Source organism: Mastigoproctus giganteus, chromosome 13 (assembly GCF_048544385.1).
Source record: "Mastigoproctus giganteus isolate SK-2022 chromosome 13, ASM4854438v1, whole genome shotgun sequence".
NCBI lineage: Eukaryota > Metazoa > Arthropoda > Arachnida > Uropygi > Thelyphonidae > Mastigoproctus > Mastigoproctus giganteus.
This window is the reverse complement of record NC_143587.1, coordinates 8,385,903-8,411,963: the sequence shown is the minus strand read 5'-3', so window position 1 is coordinate 8,411,963 and position 26,061 is coordinate 8,385,903. Positions and strand designations below refer to the sequence as shown.

General features: G+C 37.0%; 1 protein-coding gene across 1 annotated transcript in view; it reads left to right on the top strand.

Moving 5' to 3' along the window:
* The window catches only part of Cdc6 (Cell division cycle 6), a 70,381-nt gene that overhangs the window by 5,541 nt on the left and 38,779 nt on the right, over positions 1–26,061 (top strand). Inside the window, exons 3-8 of the mRNA XM_090387868.1 lie at positions 4,778–5,065; positions 11,102–11,251; positions 15,157–15,356; positions 20,185–20,348; positions 22,374–22,480; positions 25,864–26,000. Coding sequence (XP_090243994.1) covers positions 4,778–5,065; positions 11,102–11,251; positions 15,157–15,356; positions 20,185–20,348; positions 22,374–22,480; positions 25,864–26,000 — 1,046 coding nt within the window. The remainder of the gene's footprint in view (positions 1–4,777; positions 5,066–11,101; positions 11,252–15,156; positions 15,357–20,184; positions 20,349–22,373; positions 22,481–25,863; positions 26,001–26,061) is intronic.

Here is a 26,061-nt window from a genome sequence, read left to right as displayed (position 1 = left end):
AATAATTTAAGGTTTCACTGAATTGGTTCCCTGTAATTTGGTGAAGTTGCCACCCTAATAGTTATCTTTTCCTTCATTGCAATGGGACAGGAACATTGTTGTAGAAACAAATCAGTAATTTTATCTTTTCAAGCCCATTGTATTATATAAATAATGAATTAATGGGTTTGGTAAAATCAAATGATTTTATTTTCATTTGATGATGACTTTCTTATTTATTGGATCTAGTGTTTTGATTGAGGTCTTTATTCCTCTGCCAAATATTGGAAATTTTGGAATGGTATTAGCATGCTGATGACTTGATCTTTTTTAATGATTGGTATACAGAAACATTTTCTGTTTTCTTGCTTTCTGTTGTTTTCATGATGAACTAGGGAAGCTAAGAGAAAATCTGATGTAACCCATATTATATTCTTATTTTGAATTTATGGATACTTTTTTACATTTCCATATATATTATCTTATTGTTGGGTAGAAAATAAGAGCAAATAAAACAATTCAATAAAAACAAGCTAATTCATGAAGTTTCTAGCTACTTATTGTTCACGTAGAAAGCAGTTGTAAGGTAATGTAATGTATATAAGATTTATTTGTGCATTTGTTTGTTAACACTTATTTCTATCAGGAAAGATTATTTTTTAATGTTAAACTACTTGTATGTATTAATATTATTAATGCTGATTTTATATATAAAAAGAAGGTTAAAAAAAGTTATCTAAATGGTTAATGTCTGAGAAATGGATTTTACTTGATGGTTCTTCAAGAATTAATGTGCAATAAAGTTGACACTAATTAAACTTTACGAGTTTGTATAAGGAGAATTTCATTGCAGAGAAATGATTTCAGTGTACTATTAGTGAACTAAAACTTTCATTAACTCCGCCATGGACAGTCCCAAGCCCGGCTGCGAAAGGAGGAGGGTGGTCATCCTGCTGAAATGACCAGAACCGGGAAACTAGGCAAGAAACAGCATGAAATTCGGAACAAGCTTTCACAACAATGTTACCGCATCCGGGGTAGCCGATGCGCCAGCACTGGGGACCCAGGGTGCTGGTGTGAAGTGGACCACTGGCCACAGAACAAGTTCTTACAACAATGTTACCGCATCCGGTGTAGCCGATGCGCCAGCACTGGGGACCCAGGGTACTGGTGTTAAGTGGACCACTGGCCATAGCAATAAGCTTACTACGCCGAAAAGGGCAATTAACATTGGCAAATGTAATGTTCGAACGGGGCACCACGTTGGACAAAAGGAAATCATTGCCCAAGAACTACTTAGGTGCAAGGTATCAATCGCGGCATTATCCGAATTAAGGCTCACCGGGTCTGGAACGATGATCATCCAACCACCAGCACCTAACGAAGCGGTTATGCTATTCTACTCTGGTGGTGAGAAACGAGAAGCAGGAGTGGGCTTTATGGTCGATGTTCAGGCCACCAGTAGTGTGATCGCTTTCCAACCAATATCGAACCGCCTGGCAGGCCTTACTGTCAAGGGCACCATCAAGACCCATATTATCTCCGCCTATGCACCAACTGAGACTAGCCTGGACCCGACCAAGAATGACTTCTACAACCAGCTCCAACATACGCTGGATTCAATTCCACAGACAGAAGTGATCATCCTCGCAGGGGATTTTAATGCCCACGTTGGCGTGGACAGATCTGGTTGGGAAACAACAATGGGCAAGTTTAGCCATGGGAAGATCAATGACAATGGACTAAGTTTGTTGTCCTTTGCCGCATCTAACAACCTGATCATCGGAAACAGTCAGTTCCAGCACCCTCAAAAACATCAACTTACATGGCGAAATCCATCTGGCAAGGACTCAGCAATCCTGGACTACATTCTGATCAACGCCCGATTTCGCTCATCACTCATGGACGTTCGTGCCATGAGGGGACCTGATTGCGGATCTGATCACTACCTCATCCGGGCTAAGGTGCAGCTCAAATTACGGCATGCAAAAAGGTCATCTCGGTCAGCCAAGCTGGACTGGAGGCAGCTAATGAATACTGCCAACAAAGGGGCATATCAGATCGCCCTATCCAACCACTTCGAGACGCTAGCCGTGCCCGAGGATATAAATGAAGAAGAAAAGCAGATCTCTGATGCCATCCTGGAATGTGCCAAGCTCCTATGTCCACCTGCCCGACGTCGAACGCAACCATGGATATCAGACGAGTGCTTCGACCTCGTGGACAAACGGAAGCAGGCAAAGTTGGTCGACTTTGAACGGTACCGGCAGCTAAACCGAGAAGTCCGACAGAGGATGACAGCGGAAAGAGAAGCATACTGGAACCAAGTGGCAGATGATCTTGAAGTGGTGGCATCCAAGAACGAGTACCGCACCCTCAGATGTCTGAGTGGAAAGACCAAATTGACTAGTGACAACATCAAGAATGCTGATGGGACCTTCGTGCGATCACCGTCCGAACGCCTGCAACGGTGGAGTGAATTTTTCAAAGCATTGTATAGTCACGACCCACCTCAGGGACCGCCAGAAGCCGCACTATCGATTGATCCCCCTGAAGTCTCCATGGTCGATGTTGAGCCTACAGTAGAAGTGAAAGCAGCCATACAATCCCTAAAGAATGGCAGGGCACCAGGAGTGGACGAAGTCACCACAGAAGCGATCAAAGCCAGGGGAGATGTACTGCTTCGCCCACTACACTCACTCCTCAAAACCATCTGATGCACTGAACAAATTCCGCTAACATGGAGGAAAGCCATTATCGTACCGATCCAAAAGAAAGGTGATAACCGGGATTGCAAGAACTATCGTGGCATCAGCCTCCTTTCCATCATCGGAAAGGTCTTTATGAAGATCATCCAGTCAAGGCTGCAAAAACATCGCGAGCAAACCAGTCGAGAACAGGCGGGATTTAGACCCGGGCGAGGATGCTGTGATCAAATCTTTGCCATCCATCAGCTGATGGAGGAGAGGATCCGGTGTGGACAGCGAACCGTCATTGTTTTCATTGACTTTAAGTCTGCTTTCGACTGTGTCCATCGGTCTGCCTTATGGAAACTACTAGAGGTCGAACATGTACCTCGAAAAGTCATCACACTCCTCCAAATTGCGTACAACGGTTTAACCAGCCAGGTGCGCATCCAGAACGATTTATCTGAGGAATTTACCATCCAAACTGGAGTTCGCCAAGGGGATGTAGCCTCCCCGTTGCTTTTCAACATCGTGGTCGATGCCATTATGAGGCAAGCATTCAGAAACAGACGGGGCATACAATATGACAAGGATCACTATGTGATCGACCTGATGTTTGCCGATGATAGTGCTATCTTTGCTGGTAACGACTCTGAAGCCACGGACATCCTCTATGGCATTGCCCGGCCATACGGTTTGAAGATCAATGCTGATAAGACAAAGCCCCCGACAACAGATGGGTCGCAAGCCACCATCTATCTCGAAGGCGTCCAGATCGAGCAAGTGCAGGACTTTAAATACCTTGGGTCGCTGGTCCAGGAGAAGAAAGTTGCATCCACCATGGAAATCCACAGCAGAATTGGACAGGCGGCCACTGCGTTCGCCTCGCTCAAATGGTGTCTGTGGAAGAGGACCAACATTTCCTCAAAGACTAAAATCCGACTCTTCTGGACTTTGATCCTGCCCATTCTCCTTTACGGATCAGAAACATGGATTTGTCTCAAGCTAGATTTAAACAAACTTGAGGTATTCCAAATGCGATGCCTGCGGCAGATTTTGGGCATCTGACTTCGTGACCGCATCACTAATGATACCATCCGCGCCAGATGCCAACAGCAACCAACCATTGCCGACCAAATCCAGAAGCGAAGGCTTAGATGGATTGGCCACGTATGTAGAATGGGCATGAACAGAATACCATCCACACTCCTTTGGAGACAACGACCCACCCAATGGAGCATCCAACGGACCGCGCCTAGGAAAACGTGGGCCAAGCAAGTGGAAAATGACTTGAAGAGCCGACGTCTCGACCTTAACCAGGCCAGGACTGACGCCATGGATCGTAAAGTATGGAAGAACATCACAGAGCAAGTCCAAAACCCTGCGGCACCTACAGCAGCATACTGGTTGCATGGCCAGCCGCCTCCCCCAGCTGCCAGCTAAGGACCAAGAAGAAGAAGAAGAAAACTCTCACATAGTTCTGGATTCTGTGTTGGATCCTGAAATCAGAGCCTTAGTATGGGGATATTAATGAAACCATGTTACACAAAGTTGATGATATATTGCAGGGGTGGCCAACGAGTCAATCGCGGATTTAATTTCGGTCGATCAGGACGAATTTTAAATATACAGTTATCCCTCGATTTGTACAATGAAATTTTTGAGATGGTAGATCACGGCACATTTTGAAGGAAAAAAGTAGATCGCATCACAAATTAAGTTGGCCACTCCTGATATATTGGATATGCAGAGGTTACCACAGTATTTGTAGATGAGATGAAAACTCAATTTATTAACTGCTGTCCCATTCTTCAAGTTGATCAGTTTGCACATCAGTTGTTAACAAAACACCAGAACCCCCCCATTACTTAGGGCTAATCATAGGATTGAACAGAATCCAGAAATATTGCCAGCTTTCAAGTGATTCTGTTTTTTCTTTGAAAGTTTTAGTTAATGGTAAACTTTAACTCTTTCCCATTTTAAAATTCAGTATTGACTCGTGATTCAGTTAGCATTTATTTTACTTCACATTAAATGATTAATATTCTTAACACTTTACAAAATTTTTAACTGTATATATTTCTTTTTAAATATTTTTTTGTTTTATTTAGGGAACTTTATTTCTATAAATCAAAATTTTAACAGAGTATTGTTGGCTTCAAAGATGCTTTCTGTACAATCTGTTATTGATTTTCCAATGAGAAAAACAAGATCTCATTCCAAGAAAGATATAGCAAACAAAGAAAATGAGGCTGTTATCCCTACAGTATTAAGATCTTGCAGACATAAGAAAAAGGAACTAGAAATTAATGAGACTGCAACACTGAATTTTCAAAGTATTACACCCAAAAAAGATGACCACATACCACAGAAATTGCCTAAGCATGCTTTACAAACAGGTAATTTAGCATTTTTATTATTATTGTTGGGTTTCAAATTCATTGCAGATGAATTTGAAGTTTTATTAGATTATGGATTTTTTCCCCCTACATGTTATGGATGTTTAAAAGAGAGAGGTGGGGGAGTCCCTGATTTTTTTTATTGAATTAAATATTTCTGCAAGTTTTTCTAGTTAGTATTTCTTGAAAAAAAAAAAACAAAACAAGAATGAAAAGGTAAAATTTGTATCACAAATAAGGTGCATATTGTGTATACATCTTATTTGTATACCTTATTAGATTTAATCGTATTAAATAACAGTGATGCTGTTATTTGTGTGCTTATGGATGGACAAATATAGTGAATCTAATAACTGCTATTCCTTTTGCAAAATGTGCCAGTGGAACTGATTAAATTGTATGATGGATATATAACTTTTATTCCATAGTGGTTTGCCTCGTTTAGCAAGATTTTAATTGCATATATGATGGGAGGAACCTGTTAAGCCTGCCTTTTCAAGTTGGTCTGGGTGGTCATGGATTTTATTCCATTATTTCAAAAGCATAATTAACTGTATCATTATAGAAAGAAATCTTAAAAAACTAATTCAAGATACAAGGTTATTTAGAGGATTTGAGATTGGAAATGACATTTGAATTTTCAAATTCAAAACTGTTGCTGTTACATGAAAGATTAAAATGGCAGTATTGTCATAGTTAAAAAAAAAAACTATACTTGGCTATTATCCTCCCAGCAGGATGCAGTAGTTAGGAAAGATAACTATATATTGTATAATTACCTTTGGTAGTTTATACATGAGTTTAATGTCAATGAAGGAAGCAGTGCTAGAGTGGTGATGTCATAACTACTGGTAGGTGATTAATAAACTTGGTACTTGACAAAAAACTTCCCACACAGGTGTCCATCCCTTCTAATAATTTGTCTAATTTTTCATAAATTTATTCAAACTAGCCATTTCCACAACACTAGATGGAAGCTTGTTTCAACAAACAATTTCTGTATATCTATACTACAACCATCCCTCCAATTAAATTTAAGCTCCATTATTTGTGTTGTCTGAGCAAGAGTAAGAATATCATCAACAATTAGCATACTCAATCCATTCAGAACTTCAAACACCAATAGGATCTTCTTGCAGGTGTCTAGTTTCCAGATGCTGCAATTTGTAGGACTGGTCTTTCTTTGTAAGAGTAACCTTTTGTTCTCCTCACTAATTTTATTGCTCTTCTCTGCACCAATTCCAACAGATTCACATCCTTCCTCAAATGAGGCTTCCAGACCAGTATGCAGTACTCAAGATGTGGCCTTATACTGTGGAATAATTACCTCCTTTTCCCTGGTGGCAAAATTCACATATATCACTGACAAAACTCTGTGAGCTATCCTAACAGCCTATCTGCACTGCTCAGAGAACTTCATATCTGACTGCAAAATTAACCTCAGGTATTTTTCATTCTCTATTATAGTACCTTCAGTGTAGTACCACGCATCTGGTATATTAAGCTGGGATTTATTGCTTCCCTTATTATGCATTACCTTGCATTTGTCGATATTAAATTCATTTGTCACTTCTCACCCATCTGTCTAATTTTTCTAGATCTTGTTGCAGTTGCGTACCCTGATTACTGTCATTAACCACCCTGCCAACCTTTGTGTCACCTGCAAATTTAGACTTAAGTGTGATATGCCTTCATCAATATCATTAATGAATATTGAAAACAGCACTGGGCCCAGGACTGAAGGGACACCACCAATAATTTAAGTCCAAGAAGAGCAGTGCCCATCAAGGGCACATGATGCAAGAAAGCAAGCTTATATAGCATCAGCCTCAAAAAACACACACACACACACACCCTTCTCATTTCACCCATCCACTCGCTCCAAATGTTTGTCTAGTTCGGCCTTGAATCTGTTTAAGCCATCAACTTCTACAACAAAAGATGGAAGTTTGTTCCAGCAATCAACCACCCGCTTGATTGCTGGCTAAAGGCAAACTTCCGAACATCTATCCTACAGCTGTCTTTCCTCAATTTGAATTTATGCTCTCTCAGGCGATTATTCTGAGCAAGAGGAAGAATCCCATCAGCATTGAGCAAGTTCAAACCGTTCAAGGCTTTTTACACCTCAATCAGATCACCTTGCAGGTGCCTAGTCTCCAGACACTAATTTGAAAAACTTAAATCTTTCTTCGTAAGAGCAGCCCTTTGTTCCATTCACTAATCTTGTTGCCCTTCTCTGTACTCGTTCCAACAGCTCTACATCCTTCTTAAAATGAGGCTTCCAGACCTGTATACAGTACTCAAGGTGTGGCCTCACCATTGCCTTATACAAGGGGGTTATCATCTCCTTAACCATGCCATGTAGAAAAATTCCTCTGTATCATTGACAAGACACCAGGGGTACTCTTGCAGACTGTTGCACTGCTCAGAAAACTTCATATCTGCTTGCACAATTACCCCAGGTCCATTTCGCTGTCTACCACTGTCAGCGTAGTACCACACAGTTGATATGTTACTCTGGGGTTACTGCTTCCCATATGCAGTACTTTACATTTGTCAATGTTCAACTTCAGTTACCACCTCTCAGCCCATCTGCTCAACTTTTCTAGATCCTGTTGCAGCAGTGTACTGTCATTAACAACCCTGCCAACCTTCGTATCATCTGCAAACTTGGACATTAAGCTTTATGTACCATCATCAATATCATTAATGAATACAGAAAACAACACTGAACCCTGGGGGACTCCACTAATAACATTAGTGGACGAAGAGCAGTGGCCATTGATTACCACTCTGTCTTCTCCCACTCAACCATCCCTATAAACTGCTTTAGCAGCAATTTGCCTCCTATGCCACACTGCTCCAATTTGTGCAGCAGTCTTTCATGAGTAACAGTATCAAAAGCCTTTCTAAGATCCAAATATACGATATCAAAATTATTCTTTGCATCTAGTTCCTTTGTGAATACGTCATAGTATCCAATAAAATTGGTCAGACAAGACTTCCCCTTAACAAACCCATGCTGTGTCCAAGCAATGCGCCAATAAAACCTAAATCTAAGCTGTGTCCAAGCTATAACTGAAGTTTTGTCTAGATGATCCTGCAGTGCATCTTTAACCAGTGCCTCCATTAATTTCACTGGAACAGAAGCTAAACTAACAGGTCTCTAATTACCTGTGTCTCCCTTTGATCATCCTTTGTGGATTGGGGTCACATTTGCTCATCTCCAGTCCATGGGTACGTCCCCTGAGTCCAAGGAATCTCTCATAATTATGGCTAAGGTTTTGCTTACTTCCTTTGCTGCCTCCTTTAATATAACTGGATAGATTCCATCCGCCCCAGGTGCCTTTCTTATGTTTATCTTCAACAATTTCTCCTCCACTTTACTCTCAGTGATTACAAGATTATCTATCTTACTGCCAGAGTTTAATACACTTCTGGCATTCCCCTCCCTGAATAACTCCATGTGTGAATGTAGATGCAAAATATTCATTTAGTTTGTTACCTACCTGAGCAGGATCATGAACAGTTGAACCATTGATATCAAGTAGACCAATCTGATTCATCTCCTTTCTTCCAGAGGTTACATAAGTAAAGAACTCTTTGCTGTTTTTCTTTGCAGCCTTTGCCAAAGATTTCTTGTAATCTACCTTTGCCTGCCTAACTTCCTTTGTGACTTTGTTACAGACCAGCTTATGTCTATCATAAACTTCTGTGTCATCTTAATTTATATGTATCTTAAGCATTTTCTTCTCTGCCACATGTCTAATTAGTTCATCTGACATCCATTTATGCCTAAATCTTGAACAATATTTCTTAGTTGGTATGAAAAGCCTAGTAGCTTCCAAGATTAATTCTTTGAATGCTTCCCATTTTGAATTTGCTGTTGGTAACATCATCAGTTGGTCCCACCACATAGAATTTAAATACTGTCTCAGACCACTGTAGTCACCTTTATGAAAGCAAAACCCTTCCCTTTACTCCTAATGGTAGTTACCTCTTAGAGTAAATCCCACTTCAGCATACTGTGATCACTGCCACCTGGTGGTTACTTTATCTGCAGATTCTTCATGCATGAAGAATCACTACTGATAATCAGATCAAGAGTATTACTCCCTCTAGTTGTCTCCCGAACATGCTACTGTAGAAAACAATCATCCAATAAATACACAAAAGCCTTGCTAGTGTGTGAGTGATCAACCCACAAATTCCAGTCAATCTCTGGGAAATTAATATTCCCCATTATAAGACAATCTGATTTCCTTGCTCATTCTATTTTTCTGCACAATTGCTCATTATACTCATCAGATTCATTAGGCCTATAACACACACCTACTCTCATTTTTCCTTTCCCAGTGCTTATGTCACACCAAACAGACTCAACATTGCATTGTCCACCAACATCAATTAGATACACTTCGTTAGATTTTATGTGTTTCTTAACTAACAGCATAACGCATCCTTCCTTCCTGTCCTTACCCTTTCTGTATGCATTGCACTCCCCAAATTTCAATTCTGCACTGCTTATGTCTGTGTGACACCACGTCTCTTATATCCCAACAATATTTGCCTTTGATGTCTTGAATAGCTCTTCAAGCTAATCAAATTTATTAAGTATACTCCTAGCATTGGTGTATATGCAAGTATACACGCACCTGTTTCTACTCTTAGTTACCCTAACACAACCCATGTATTTATTTGTTCCACCATGACTCCCAGCAGTCCTGGAAATTCCCATTGCCTTGCTTTCCAGGCTGCTGCTCAATTGCATTTCAATAGACGCAAGTAACAACTACTTTTGTTAGTAATGTTAATGTTCTATGTCATGATTTTGCAATGGAGCAACAAATGAAAATCAAAGTTTGCTTTAAATTTGGAAAATCTCGAACAGACTTATGAAATGTTAAAAAGTGTTTATGGTGATGAAACTTTAAGAAATACCAGTGTGTTTGAATGGTATAAGCAGTTCGAAGATGGACATGAGGATGTTCCCAGAAGTGGTCATCTCTCACACTTTTGAAATGAGGAGTTGCAAAAGTTCTGGAACTTGGGGCAAGAGATCATCGTTTGATCCTCAGAATGATGGCTTATGAGTTGTATGTGAATAAGGAGATGATTCGTCAAATTCTGTATGAAGATTTAGGAAAAAGGAAGGTCTGCAAAGTTTGTGCCACACAGCCTTGCAGATGAGCAGAAGCAATAAAGAGCACCATCATGTGAAGACTGCTCCCAGACTTGTCAAGACAATCCTAATTTCCTCAACTGTATTGTTGCTGGAGATGAGTGTTGGGTGTATCAGTATAATCCAGAGATGAAGTGTCAGAGCATTCAGTGGACTTCAAAATTATCACCAATGCCTAAAAAGTTTTATTTAGAGAAGTTCAGGATCAAGATGATGCTGATCATGTTTTTCAACAAAACGGTGTGATTCAGAAGGAATTTGTAACCAAAGGGAAGGAATCAATGCTGCATTCTATATACAAGTGCTTCAAAAACTATTGAAGCATATTTCTCAGGTGAGGCTGCAATTTGGAGAGAAAGGCAGCTGGTTCTTGTTGCACAACAGTGCTCCTGTGTATTCTGCACTTGTTGTGAAGACATTTCTGATGAAACATGGCATTGATCAACCATCCACCCTACTCACCCAATCTAGCAGCAGCTGACTTCCTCTTCCCTGAGGTGGACTGCCCTCAAAAGATAGAGATTTCAAGATGTTGAGAACATAAAGAAAAATGTAACTGCTGAAATGAACGTCATCTGTTTGGATGCCTTTGCTGACTCATTTCAGAAACTTTTACAACAGTGTAATAAGTGAATTCAGTCAGGTGGTGATTACTTTGAATAAAATTAAAACCATTTTTGAGCTCCTTCACTTTTTCTTTTTGTTGCACAAATCTGGGAAATTTAATCCTGCATTACATGAAAGATTTCATTATTATTTGGAACTTATCTCACCCAATTTGGTAGTAACACTAGATTATTGACTGAAAAATACAAATGAAATTTTTATTTTTTTATTTTTTTTTTACTTTGTAGGAGTAGGTGATGACTTCTGTTCACCACCCAAAAGGCCAAAGGAGTTGCTTATCAAGAAATGCAGGAAACTTTTTTATGATACTGAAGAAAACAGCTGTAGCCAAGTATTACAGAGCAGGAAAGCAAGTTTGGAACTTTTTAGAAAGGATGGTAGGTACTTTCACAAGTGTTTTTGTTTATTATATATAATGTTAATGTTTACCTACTAACTGTAAAAATTTACAGACAACATGTTTTTATATTTTATTAAATGTTTATGAATTTTTTTATGAATTTTGGTCACCTTTGTGTTGTTTTTGAAATATATGTTAATGTTATTTTTCAATAAAGATCTGAATGCTGAAGTCAAAATCAATATCTGTTTGATTTTCTATGTGGGCTTCAAAATCATCATTAGCTGGTTCTGTTCATTTGTTGTGCAGAGTACATGTCATAACTAGTGTAAATTTTACTGCTGCTGTTTTTTGCATTTACTTCATATACAAATAATGCTGGGTAACATTCAAGAAGCAGTACTGTTCAAGTGTTTAGGGATATATAAGTATATGCAGCTGCTTTCCCTGTATTTTCAAGTTGTAAAGGAAGTAGGTTTGCATTTTTTTTATTTGTGCCAATATAAAGCACTAAGAAGCTACAAAAAAATAATAACTAAAAAAATTTTGAAATTTTTTCAATTGTTTTTGGAAATTAATTTTTTAATACTGTTGGATTACAGGGGTATTTCAACACAGTTGTTAATATAAAATCAAAATTCGTATGCATTATCTGTATTTGATTTCAATCAGGGAGAGACTTTTTGCTCTTATTAAAGACCAAGTGCAGAGTCCTTGGCACTAAGGTTTGGGTTTATGTTCATTTTAGAGACAAATATTATCCATGGTTCTGACTAAGTTGCTAATATCTTTTTAAATTGCATGTCATCAACTGAATAGGTGAATCTGTTATACATTTAAAAAACTGATGTCTTCCAGACAACTGTTTCAAAGCCTTCTGGCTTCTCATCAGCTTGTAGATCGTTTGCATTAGTGAAATCATGCTGAACACTGTAAACAGGGCTGTGCAAATGGGGGGGTGCATTAGATGGGCCACACCAGCCCCCCCCAGTCGAGGGAGCCATCAAAATCCCAACATAAATAAATGAAATTAACCCTTTTTGCATCCGAGCCTCCAAGTACCTTTGCATGGCCCTGACTGCAGATAATGTATTTTGTTAACTTAGTTCACAAATGAACTTTAATTTTTCTTGAAATGCAGTTTTCTAAATGAACTATGCAAAATGAAAAAATTTACTTTAAAAACCATGGTTCCAAAGGACCAATACTCGATATATATCATGAGTATTGGTCCTTTGGAATATCAACATTCGTCTAGAAACATGTGGGTTCAACAACATATTTCCAATCTTCAGCCTTTACATAGTTGTATCTAGCATTAGAGCTGAATTATAATTATTCTGATATATATAAGAATTAGCATCTGTATAGTCCAGAGTGGAACTACCAATGAAGCACATCTGGAAATGAATAATTAAATTAATTTGGTTTGCTTCTGAAAAAATGTGTGTTATGCCACTAGTAGAGGTATGACATTGGATGAAGAAGAAGAAAAAAATTAATATTGCAAACTACACTGGTGTGCAAAACCTAAGGACCAACACTTTTTCTAAAGATTACAACCGCAAAATCAAACAAAACAGCCTGTGGCAATTTGCATAACTGTGGCTGTTTAGTAGAAAGCTGGTGCACATGCAAAAATTTGAATCGTGATGAGAGGGCTCGCATAAACAGGTAAAAGCAGAAATTATGTGCAAATTACCAAATGGTGAGCACGATTGTTACAAATGTTCGATTGGTTTCATACAGTGCTACAGACAATGAAATGGCCAGTAGACAACATCTGGATGACTTTACCCGGGGTGGGTCGAATAAGTGAGAAGTGTGGCTGCAAAGTTCGGTATCGCCCATAGCATCGACTTTCGGAATGACAGGTACAGCTGTTTGAAGGACCAGTGGTGGTCATCCAAGAAAAACAACGGCCAATGATGACTGCTATATACTCTTACAGGCCAAGCCAAGAGGGACCGACACCAGACAACGGGATCCTTTTGCAAACCAGCTGCACGAGATGCAGGATATCGCGGTTTACTGTGGCCAAGCGACTCCACAAAGGTGGACTGTTTGTCCGACGGCCAATACGCTGTGTCCCTTTAACACGTGCCCATCGGAGACACCATTTACAATGATGCATTGAACATAAGGACTGAACAGCAGTGCAATGGGGAAAGGTACTCTTTACTGATGAGAGTAGATTCAGTCTCAGCAGCGATTCTGAACATCAGCTAATCTGGTGAAAGGTTGGCACATGGTATCACCCCACAAACATTACTGAAAGGAATCGATATGGCAGTCGAGGTGTTCTCGTCTGGGGAGGCGAGAACACCTCAACTGCCCGATCTTGGATGGACGTACACAACTACAGACTGGAAGATGGTACTATACTGAGGTAATCCTTCCCCATGTGCATCTGTTCTGAGGTGCCATTGGCCCCGAGTTCGTGTTTATAGATGATAACGCCACATCCCATCGCACTGCACGCTGTTGATATGCTTTTGGAAAGTGAGGACATTGTTTGTATGGATTGGCCTGCCCATTTCCTCCGATCTAAATCTCATTGAACACATATGGGATGCTCTGTGGAGATGCCTAGTGGCACCTCCACACCCACCAGAAAATGTTCACTAGCTGAAGATGGCGCTGACAAAGGAATGGACAATGTTACTGCAAGAACTTACCAACAACATTGTTCTAAGTATGGACATTCGGTGCAAAGTCTGCATCAACATTAGGGGTGGCTATATCTCCTACTGAGGATCAGCTCTTCCCTTTGTTCCATCTTTGGCAGCACTGCATCTGTATCATGGCAGCCAGTGCTATGTTGCCATTTTTGAATATAGTCCCTCTGTACCGTTTCGTTTCTGTTGTGTCAGTGTTGTTTCCTTCATTTCTGTACCTTACGAGGTTCCTTTGGTATGCTTTTCCCATATCCAGGCCACTCCTATGAAAAGCTAGTGAAAACCCTGACTGGTCCTTAAGTTTTGCACGCCAGTGTAGTAATGGTGGGATTAACTTCTCAACCATCAGCTGATATCTGAGTAGAAGTGGTTCTGGTTTCACAAGTATCATTTATTTATAGAATCGGCATTCATACATTCTCACAGAGTTGAAAATAAGGATAAAATGTGCCTTTCAAAATGCTGTTGGGCAGTACCACCAACAAAAGAGATTAACAAAATGCCATCATGAGAACTGGTACCAACTAGAAGCAATTGGTACAAAATAATATTCTATAATCACTGATAATCAGAAGAATTGTTTCTGCATTAATCTGAAAATTCAGATAGCCCATTTGCTTCTCATTCAGGGACCTATGGTATTTTGATAAATCTGGTAGTATAAATACCTATTTCATTCACTTCTAGTTGAGTGTCTTAAAAATATATTGTTTTCTGTACTGCTTTTATGAGAAACTGTGATTATCCAAATTTTAAGCTCCTTTGTTTTAAACGAGAAAGAAAAGCACAATGCAATAATCTCCTGATTTACAAACTTCATGCAGTCCCGAAAAGTAGTTTATAAACCAAAAGTTTGTAAATCGTGATCGATTTTCCTATAGATATTCTAAACAACAAAGCATGTATTCACAAAAATGCATGACAACTGGGATAACCATAAGATTAACGTGTCTTAACAACAAACTTTAATTTTTTTAAACAGTAATATTTTAAAATAATATCTTTATTGTAATATACAGCAGAGATGGAGGTCATTAGGGGGATCCATGTTAATGATGTATACAAGTACTCGCTTCACTTTCACCCCCACTTTGCCCCCTTACAGGAAGAAGTTTCATGCAGACTGATCAAAGAGCAATCTGCATGTAACTTCCATCTTTGCGTAGTTTAAAATTTAAAATGTGAGAGCTGAATTTGGAAAAACTTATGCAAATTTTATCAAGAATAAGAAAAATATTTAATTTGATAATTATTGCTTTTCTAGTGTCTTGTTATGAACAAGCTAAAGAAGCTCTTCACACATCACTTCCTTCTCATCTTTTGTGTCGTGATAGAGAAAAAGCTGAAATTTCATCTTTTCTGGACCATCACTTAGATGCTGAGAAAGCTGGCAGTTTATATATTTCAGGAGCCCCTGGAACTGGTAAAACTGTATGTCTTACTCATATACTGGAAGCTAAAAAGGTAAGCTATATTTAGTGAAAAGATTAACACATATATATTTGAAAGTTTTGGGGCTGGATTTCAGGAAAATTTAAGATTAAATGAGAAGACTTGTTTTTGAACTGTTTTTTGCTAAACTGATTTTGTACATGTTTTTTTTTTCCCTTAAAATTTTTAATATTACATGAAAAGGAGACTAGCTTAGTCTCCTTTTCATAAGCTGGCTGCAGAGGAGACATTAAAGATGGATAATAATAATGTAGGAGATGTTGTTGTTTCTTATGTAGTACACTGGTTTATTGTTTGTGAAGCACTGTTGCAGAAAAGAGGATTCTTTAATCAAATAAAGTTATCAAATCCAGGCTCTGTGGTGGACACTCCAATTTCAGTAAAGACTGCCTGAATGCCATTTCTCCCAAACAGTGGATCAGGCAGTCTTTACTCAAATTGTAATGTCCACCACGGAGCCTGGATTTGATAACTTTATTTGCTTAAAGGTAAAGTTGCCCAGCATCATATAGTCTCAGCTAACAAGCTTTAGATATGTATTCAAGAAGCCTTTTACATATCACATGTTACACCACACTGTATAATGAAGGAGGATCTCGTGCTGTGAAAGTCATAGCCTGCGTACAGATGCTTTGGATTATTAGTGCCCTACAATAAATAATAGCACTAATAACAATAAACTAAAATAAACTCTATTGTAGGGCAACTTTACCCTTGACAGGATCATTTAGACAAGACTGCAGTAATAATTCAGGACACGGTATGGCTTTGTCAAGGGGAAGTCTTGTCTGACCAATTTGATTGGATACTAGGCGTGGTCACAAAGGAACTGGATGCAAAAAATAATTTTGATATTGTATACAGTGGATTCCGGTTATTTAGGCCACCAGTTAATCGGGGCAGCCGTTTATTTGGGGCAAATCTTAAAAAACGGAACCCAATCGAGAAATTAGCCAGGGTTTACTTCGCTTAATTGGGACAACATGCCGTTTACTTGGGGCAGGAGACCGCATCACTGGAGTTTACTCTATGATTTTCTCTGACTGTACCACGTGGTTCGGTCAGATTTCTGGAGGTCACAACCATAAAACAATTAGCAGTCACCTGTTTATTGGGCTTTTCTGTTAGTGCAGTCTATCATAAACGGATAGTAAACTCGATCTTCTTGAATTTGCGATAATACAGACAGCTGGAATTCTGTGGGTTATTATGGTGAAATGTTGTTTACAGTCCATGAAATCTTCAATCATATAAAAAATTGATATTCGGCATCTTCTCTTCATTCTTATTTTTAAAGCTTCGTAACTTGTTACTCCATTCTCACTTGCGCATATTGTGTTACTTGCAATTTGTGTGTGCCGTGTTCTTTGTTATTGATTACTTATCTTTTTACTGTTTTAAATTTTAACCCCTACCCACAAATGTCAGTGAACAGAAATGTAACTAGTTAGTATGTACGTATTAATTATTCCAATTATCACTTATATTCTTTCGATTTTCACATATCATTTACTTTTTTAATTAGTAAGGGTAATAAAGGGTAAATTTGTGTTTAATATATCTTTACTTTTATAGCCTGTGGATAATATTCCTCCTATTTTCGCTAATTAGAATCGCTGTTTACAATTAAAATTCAATTCACAAACGTGGGTAAAGTGCCTGCCTCGGGCTTGGATCAAAGTACTGCAAAAACCTTGGAAGGTGTATTATGGCCACAGAAGCCGATGCGCCAACAACTACCAAAAAAAAAAAAAAAAAATTCACAAACATGATCACAATGACCGACGCTTACTACACATCATATAGTGAATGGTACTTTACTATGGTGAATCCATCGTAACTTAATTTTATTGTATGGTGAACCAATTGTAAAGTGGGGTTTCATTGTATTTTTAACTATTTACATGAAACTTTGGATAATTGGGACAGTCGCTTAATCGGCCCAAAATGCACTAGCCCTGATGTGTCCCAAATAGCTGGAATCGACTGTACTTGGATTTCAGTAAAGCTTTTGATACTGTTGCACATGGAAGACTACTGTACAAATTGGAGTGGTATGGCATTAAGGGCAAGTTGCTACAATGGATAAAGGGATGGTTGAGTGGGAGACGACATAGAGTGGTAATCAATGGACACTGCTCTTCCTGGACTAATGTTATTAGTGAAGTTCCCCAGGGTTCGGTGTTGGGCCCATTGTTGTTTTGTATATTTATCAATGATATTGATGAAGGTATATCAGGCTTAATGTTCAAGTTTGCAGATGATGATCAGCATGATTATCAGCAAAGGAATGACAATTGCATCACAGTGCAAAACTGGGTAGATATATTTTGTGTATAATATTTCTTTTTGCATTTAGCGTTTCTCTTTAAAGAAAATAATAGTGATATCAGTAAAATATAACAGCATATATATTTCTTTTTCATTTTTATAGTTTGTTTTTTTTTTTTTTGTTTTGTTAATTGCAATACAATTGACTTCTAGTTTTCATTGCAAATGCATAATATTTTAGCTATGTCATGGATTACAGCTTTTGTAGGTTTTACTCAGAGGAACTAACCACTGTTTATCATATTTCTATGGAAAAATGTGTTCAGAAAGCTTGATTTAAAGAACAAGCTTTTGAGACAGAACCGATTTGTAATTTGTTCTAGATCAAATGTAATTCAAGCTCGAATAAAATATCTCAAAGTTCTTGAATTTTTGAGAAATTCAAAAATAAAAAAACCTTTTCGCTATAATTTTGTGGTAGATAACTGGGTATGACAGTAATTGAAGAAATTGAGGAAGCTTGGTGTAAATTCCTTTGAAGAATTTATTGTTAGTATAAGAACAATAGCAAGTGACAAGCTGATTTGTGGATGTATGACTCCTAATAATGATTTAACCACTTGAGGAATGTGGCATACACTTTCACAAATATATTGTTACTCTATAACTGTTAATCTTACTGTGGTAAAATAATTTCAGCAAAATGGTTCTTTCTGTTTCTCACTCCTACACACTTGCTCTGCTTCACTGCTGATGTTTTTGGTCTAATGAGTATGTAGCGACATCACATATTCTGATTTTACCAGATATTTTATTTGACAAAGATGGTATGTACCCTTCAAAAGTTACCTGTGTATGTGCTTCTTATTTTATGTACTTTTAATTTATATTATATAGCCCTGTATTTTAACTTTAAAAATAGAGGGCTATGTTATATAGCCCTGAATTTAACTTTGTTAGGTGTGTTGTTTTGTATATTTTTTTATTACTTACAGTTTTTTTTATATTTTTATATTTATTTGACTGTAAATAATTTTTACCAGCCTATCTCTTTGTCAGCTTTGTGTAGAATATATTTCATGTGCACTATTCCTCACTTTCGAGATATAATCTAAATTTATGTTTATACTCTGTACATTCATTGTGGCAAAAGATTTACAAGTTCATTACAACTGTTTTATTGTAACAGATATACAAGTGCAGCAATCAGTGGGCTGTGCATATTTTGTGACACTTTATGTTATCCCAGAACCACAGCTAGCAAATAAATTCAGTTTTGTCTTTGTTTTTTTCTTTTTTTTTTTTTTTTTTTTTTTTTTTTTTTGTATAAAATAGTATTGTAAGAAGTGTTTTCCATTGAGACATCAATACTTGTTGCAGTTCTGGGCCTTCTGGCAGTGAGAAAGGAATGAATTAGGCCAGTGATTAAAAACGTTGGTTTTCATTTGGTAGGGTGCAAGGTGGTTGGGGACTGTAGAGATGTTAGAATTGTTAAATGCATTAATGTGACTATATGACATTTAATAGAATTGCCAAATGCATTACTGACTTTTTGGTCATTTCATTAATGGTTCTTTATTTTGTAGCTTTATTTCTGGTTTAATGTGGAGTATGCTAATTTCAGTATATTCATGATTATCCAGGCATTGGATTAACTGGGATCTCTACAGCTTGCAAAAGCTGTAGAGATCCCAATTAAGTCAGTTTAAGTTGGATAACAAGAAGAAGAAATACTTGAACTCCATTGAGAGTATTGTTTGTTTACATTTTATAATGTTCCTGTAGATGTTAACTTTGAATTTTTCAGAAACCTCTTACTTCATTAAATCCTTCAGTTTTGTTTTACAACTATATGGTGAATTTTAATGGTCTTGGAGTTTTTTGTATTTTTATTTTTATAAATACAGAAGAAATTGCATCAGTGTTTTTCCAATGTGTTTAAACATTGACATGTTCACTGCTTCCTCACTTTACTTCAAAGTTCTAATTTTAGAACTTTTTCTTCTAATTTGACAGAAGAAAACCCAGATATTTTTGTCAAGCAGCCTTCACCTGAGACTGATTAATTCTGTCATAGTGAAAAGAAAGCTCAAAACAGTCTCTGCACTTTTCAATCCAGATTGACTTAATCCTGTGGTTTTCAATCCTGGGTCAAAAAGGTCATCAAAAAAGTTTTGTAGTGAAAGTGTTAAAGGATTGTTCTTTCTATTGAACAAAAACTTGAGTTCTTAAATAAACTTGAAAAGATATTAAGGTTTCAACTTTAACAAGAAAGTACAATGTTGATGAACAAAATATGTGCAACATGTTAAAAAACAGGATAAATTAATCACATTAATTTCTCTTTAGATTTATCCCAGGGTTTCTGATAATATAATGTAGTGTACCTTTATGAATATGTATTTGAATAAATTCAAATTTTTGTTAATTTTCCAACCACTCCAGATTATTACAAGCTTGCTCTATTTTATGTTTATGTTGAAATTAAAACAAGTTAAAACTTTTTTGGTGAACTAGAGGTCAGAGTTTAGAGATAAAGCAACTCTAATTTGAAATTTTTATTTTATAGATTCATAAAAATTTTAAAAGTGTGTTTCTAAATTGCATGAGCATAAAACAGTCATCGGCAGTTTATATTAGAATAGCAAGTGCCCTCTCAGGAGACAACTGTTCAACTTCCAGATCATCTCTAAAAGCAGTAGAGAAGATGGTTGTGCAGTCAAAATCAATGATGTAAGTGGGTGAATATTTCTATGATAGACAATTTTATAAAAATTTAAATATCATATAATATATTTTAATATATTTAAATAATACTATTATTTAATCATTCAATAATTATAACAATTTGAAAATGTAAAGTTATAACACTAAATTTTGAAGGTTTATTTTGGATACTGCTGATATTTGCCTAGCTGTGTTTTGCCACTGGTGTGGCGCCTCCGTAGCCAGGTGGGAAGGAGCAGCAGTGCATAGCACACGCTTCTTGATTAGACCGGGGTTCGAGCCCGTCACCACCAAATACGGAGGATGCGGAAAGGTCAGGGAATGACCACCTCATATCCCCGGAGCAATATGGCCTTAGTTGCTAATGCTCCTGAAAACCAAATAACAATAACAAATAACAAAGCCACTGGTGTAATAATGCATACTAGACCAACTGTGAAAAAAAAAAAAAGCATAGAAAGAATAAAAAAGAGGAAATTATTTAGCTATTTAACTTTTATATTAATTGTACTATATTTAAGGAACCAATGAGATGCAATTTTGTCACTTTTATTACCTGGAGTTTAGTGGGGTTTTTTTTTTTTTTAATTTAAAGTTAAGAGATTGTTTTGTTAAATTATAAATACAGTGGATTTCGGTTATTTGGGCCACTGGTTAATCGGGGCAGCTTTTTGGGACAAATCTTAAAAAACAGAACCCAATCGAGAAAATAGCCAGGGTTTACTTTGCTTAATTGGGACAAAATGCCGTTTAATTGGGGCAGGAGACCGCAGCACTGGAGATTACCCTACGATTGTCTCCGACTGTACACATAGTTCGGTCGGATTTCTGGAGGTCACAACCATAAAACAATAAAAACAATTAGCAGTCACCTGTTTATTGGGCTTTTCTGTTAGTGCAATCTATCATAAACAGATAGTAAACTCGATCTTATTGAATTTGCGATAATACCAACAGCTGGAGTTCTGTGGGTTATTATGGTAAAATGTGTTTACACTTCTATGGAATCTTCAATCATATAAAAAAAATAATTTTCAGAATCTTCTCTTCATTCCTATTTTTAAAGCTTCGTAATTTGTTACTCCGTTCTCACTTGCGCATATCGTGTTACTTGCAATTTGCGTGTTTTTTGTTATTCATTGCTTATCTTTTTACTGTTTTAAATTTTAACCCCTACCCACAAATGTCAGTGAACAGAAATGTCAACTAGTTTAGTTAGTATGTACATATTACAGTATGTATTAATTTTTTAATTGGTAAGGTAATAAAGGGTAAATTTGTGCTTAATATATCTTTACTTTTATAGCCTGTGGATAATATTTCTCCTATTTTCGCTAATTAGAATTGCTGTTTAATAGAATTAAAATTCAATTCACAAATGTGAATTGAATTTTAATGACCAGCGCTTACTACACATCGTATAGTGGATGGTACTTTACTATGGTGAGTTCGTCGTAATGTGATTTGATTGTACAGTTGAACTAATTGTAAAGGGGGGAGGGTACATTGTATTTTTAACTATTTATGTGAAACTTCGGATAATTGGGGCAGCCGCTTAATTGGGCCAAAATGCACTAGTCCCGATGTGTCCCAAATAACCGGAATCGACTGTATTTGGTTATTTTTATTTGCGTAAATGGAATGAAAATATAAAATTAAATGTATTTCCATTTTTGTGTTAGTTCCTTAAATTTCAAGCACCAGATGTATAAATTATAGAAGGTTTGTATGTTAACTTATAACTAAAGCATGACCATCCCAAAATAAAATGGTATGCAAGAATAACATCCACCATTTTAATGTCTGCTCAGATTTTTGAAGACCATCTGACCAGACATGAATAATTAATGTTTTTTAAAAAAAATAATTAATAAGCTTAAAAAATTATAAAACAAGTCTTTTGCTGAATTAGGCTAATTAAATAACATGCCTTTTAAAAGATGTGGAGTATACTGGGCTTGAAATGTGACTTTGTTATTATTAATGATACAGCTTTTGAAAATAATATTGAGCTTTATTTTAAATTTTCAGTGTACTGATATTAGATGAAATAGATCAGCTAAACAGCAAAAATCAAGAAGTTCTTTATACTTTATTTGAATGGCCAAGGTTGAGAAACTCATCTGTAATTCTTATAGGTAATTTACTAGTTCTTAATTTGTATAAATGAAGTAGTTAAGTGCACTTTCTTGTTTTCTAATTCAGATCACATCGAATTTAAGATCATTCTCTGACTGCTAATTTAGCTCTGTGCATTGTACTATATTTGATGGCAGCTGTATTAAGCCTATAACTCCCTCTTCCCCACTGCATCTACTGCTCTTAAAACTACACCTCATACACGTACTAAATAAGTCATTTATCTCCTTAAATTTAAATGCAGCAAAACACTGAATTCCAAGTATTTTTTTGGAAAGTTAAATGACTTATATTGATACAAAGAGCAGAAATTAGTAAATATTAATGTCAATATTTGGACCTGCAGGATTCTGTTATATTACCGCCATTAGAAAGAAAAAGGTAAAATTCAGAATGTAAAACTTGTATGAGTTAAAAACAAATTATTTCCATCTTAAAGATAGACTTATGGAGGTTGGTTCAATATATAAAATTAATAATTCTTATTCACAAACTTTGAGTTAAAATTTTACAATAAAATGTACATCTTAGGTATGCTTGGAATGTAAAACCGATTTTTGAGAGGGATTCAATTAAATTGACTAAAAATATTCTATACCTGCTCAGCACTGTCTTAGGAATGCCATATTCATTTTCTCTAAGGTACCTTGTTACCAAGCTCTATAGACCACAAATTTATCAAGTACAGTCAGTCCTCTTATAGCACGATAGTTGTGTTCCTAGAAACCCTCGTGCAATGCAAAATCGTGCAATATAAACAACAGGCCCTATGGGAAAAATAGGGTTACGTGCCGATCACCCAAGATTGAACACACATTTGTAACCATAACATTACCAAACACAATAAATAATCGTAATAAAATGCGTAAGTATTTTTTACTTAATAAAATATTGCTAATGCTTTTGCTTCTATGGTGGTGGTAGTAGTAGTAGTAGTAGTAGTGGCATGTGATGCAAGAAAGCAAGTGTATGAGCTTATGCAGCATCAGCCAAAAAAAAAAAATCACACCATTCCCTCCAAATGCCTATCCAGTTCCTCCTTAAATTTATTCCACCTATCAACTTCCACAACGACAGATGGAAGTTTGTTCCAGCAATTAACCACCCGCTGGCTAAAGGCAAATTTCCGCACATCTATTCTACATCTGTCCTTTCTTAATTTGAATTTATGCCCCCTTAGGTTCATAATCTGAACAAGTGGAAGGATCCCATCAGAATTCAGCATGCTGAACCCATTCAAGGCCTTATACACCTCAATCGGATCACCGTGCAGGTGACTAGTCTCCAGCCACTGCAATTTGCAGAACTTTAGCCTCTCTTGATAAGAGGATCCCTTCATTCCCCTCACCAATCTTGTTGCCCTTCTCTGTACACGCTCAAGTAAATCTACATCCTTCCTAAAATGAGGCCTCCACACCTGTACGCAGTACTCAAGGCGTGGCCTGACCATTGCCTTATACAGAGGGATAATCACCTCCTTTTCCCTGCTAGCAAAATTCCTATATATCATTGACAAAACCCCATGACCTGCCCTGGCAGCCTGTCTGCATTGCTCAGAAAACTTCATAACTGCCTGCACAATTACTTCCAGGTCTTTTTCATTTTCTACCACCTTAAGTGTAGTACCACACAGTTGGTACGTTTCTCTGGGGTTACTTCTACCCATATGCAGTACTTTGCATTTGTCAAGGTTAAACTTCAGTTGCCACTTCTTAGCCCATCTGCCCAAATTATCTAGATCCTGTTGCAGTAGCACACTGTCATTAACAACCCTGTCGACCTTTGTATCATGTGCAAACTTCGACATTAAGCCCGATATACCTTCATCAATATCATTGATAAATATACAAAACAACAGTGGACCTAACACCGGATCCTGTGGGACCCCACTAATAACATTAGTCCAAGAAGAGCAGCACCCATTGATTACCACCCTCTGTCTTCTCCCACTTAACCATCCTTTTATCCATTGTAGCATTTGTACATTTGTAGCATTGTACCAATATCACATGGTAAGCAAACTTGTTTTTTGTTTGATTTTCTATCCAAACAGTTGACAGCCGTTCCATCTCTTCCAATTCTTTGTGTCTTAATCTAATGGATTTTAATTACACTTTGAGTTGTTCCTGCTATGAAAGTTGTTTTTATTTTCTCTGCATTCTTTGTAATTCTCGGCGTTGCCTAATTTGGGTCTGTAGCAAGTGCAATATCACATGGTCTTTCATTTTGCTCAAAGCGTTTCACAGTTTCATATTTTTTCGCTATCAACAGTGGCGGATGGCCATAAGCCATACTGGGAAAACCCCGGAAGCCGGTGTGATTTTGGCCATAAACCGTAGTATGAGGCCACTACAAATTTTCCCGGGCAAGAATTTTTGACTCAGTCCGCCTCTGTTTATCGATATTGCTTTTCTTTTTCTCTCTGAATCTGCAGTGTCTTCACCAGGACGCTTTCTTTTCACACCTTTTAAGTATTTTATTCATTTTTAGGGAATAAAGCACAATTACAAAACGAGGAGGCATGCTTGATACACATAATCAAAGCTGCGCGTGTGTAGCAACTGAATAAACAACACCGTAAAGGCAGAGAGACACTATTAACACCTCACATTTTACTAAAGCACATTTCTAGCGGTTACTACCATAAAATAATAAAAACAATTTCCAGTTGCGTTTCTGCTAGTGGAATCTGTTATAAACTGGTAGTAAACTCAATCTAATTGCATTTGCGATTATACCGATAGCTGGAATTGTGTTGGTTTTTACATTATTATGGTGAAATGTGTTTCCCCTTCACTGATACAAAACACATAAATACATTTTCAGAATCTTCTCTTTATTCCTATCGTGTTGCTTTCAGTTGGGGTGATTCTGCGTTCGACTGCCATTTCTTGTAAACACAAAGGCGAATCGTGCATAAGCGAATTCAGTTCGTGTTATATAAGATATCGTTCCCATATTTATAAATCGTGTATGATCGAATTCATGTAATGTAAACAAGTGTTATACGAGGACTGACTTTATCTATGGAATTGGGTGCTGGAAAAAAAAAAAAAAAAAAAAGAAATTCATGAAAAATTAATCTATGATTTTCATTCATTGAAATCAGAATGGGAAATTAATGAGATTAATCAGAAACAGCTATATTGTAAATGATTAAATTTTATGAAAGAAATCTATCTCATATGACCATTTTGGGAAAATTCATTGTCATTTCTTTCATAGCATATATCTCTAAGTTGATATAAGTGACTCTGACTAATTTGTAAGCAGTTATAATTGTAAAATTTATTTAATACATGTGAATTGAATACATATCTTTTGTTTATGTAAGTTGCTGCATTATAATTGAAATTCCCCCCCCTTTTTTTTTTAATTACAGGTATTGCTAATGCGTGTGATCTCACTGATAGAGTACTTCCTAGATTACAAGCCTGTGGTTGTAAACCACAGTTGCTTCATTTTCAGCCTTACACAAAGGACCAAATTGTTTCCATCTTAGAAGATAGACTTATGGAGGTTGGTTCAATATATAAAATTAATAATTCTTATTCACATTGATTTGCATAATGATTGGTGT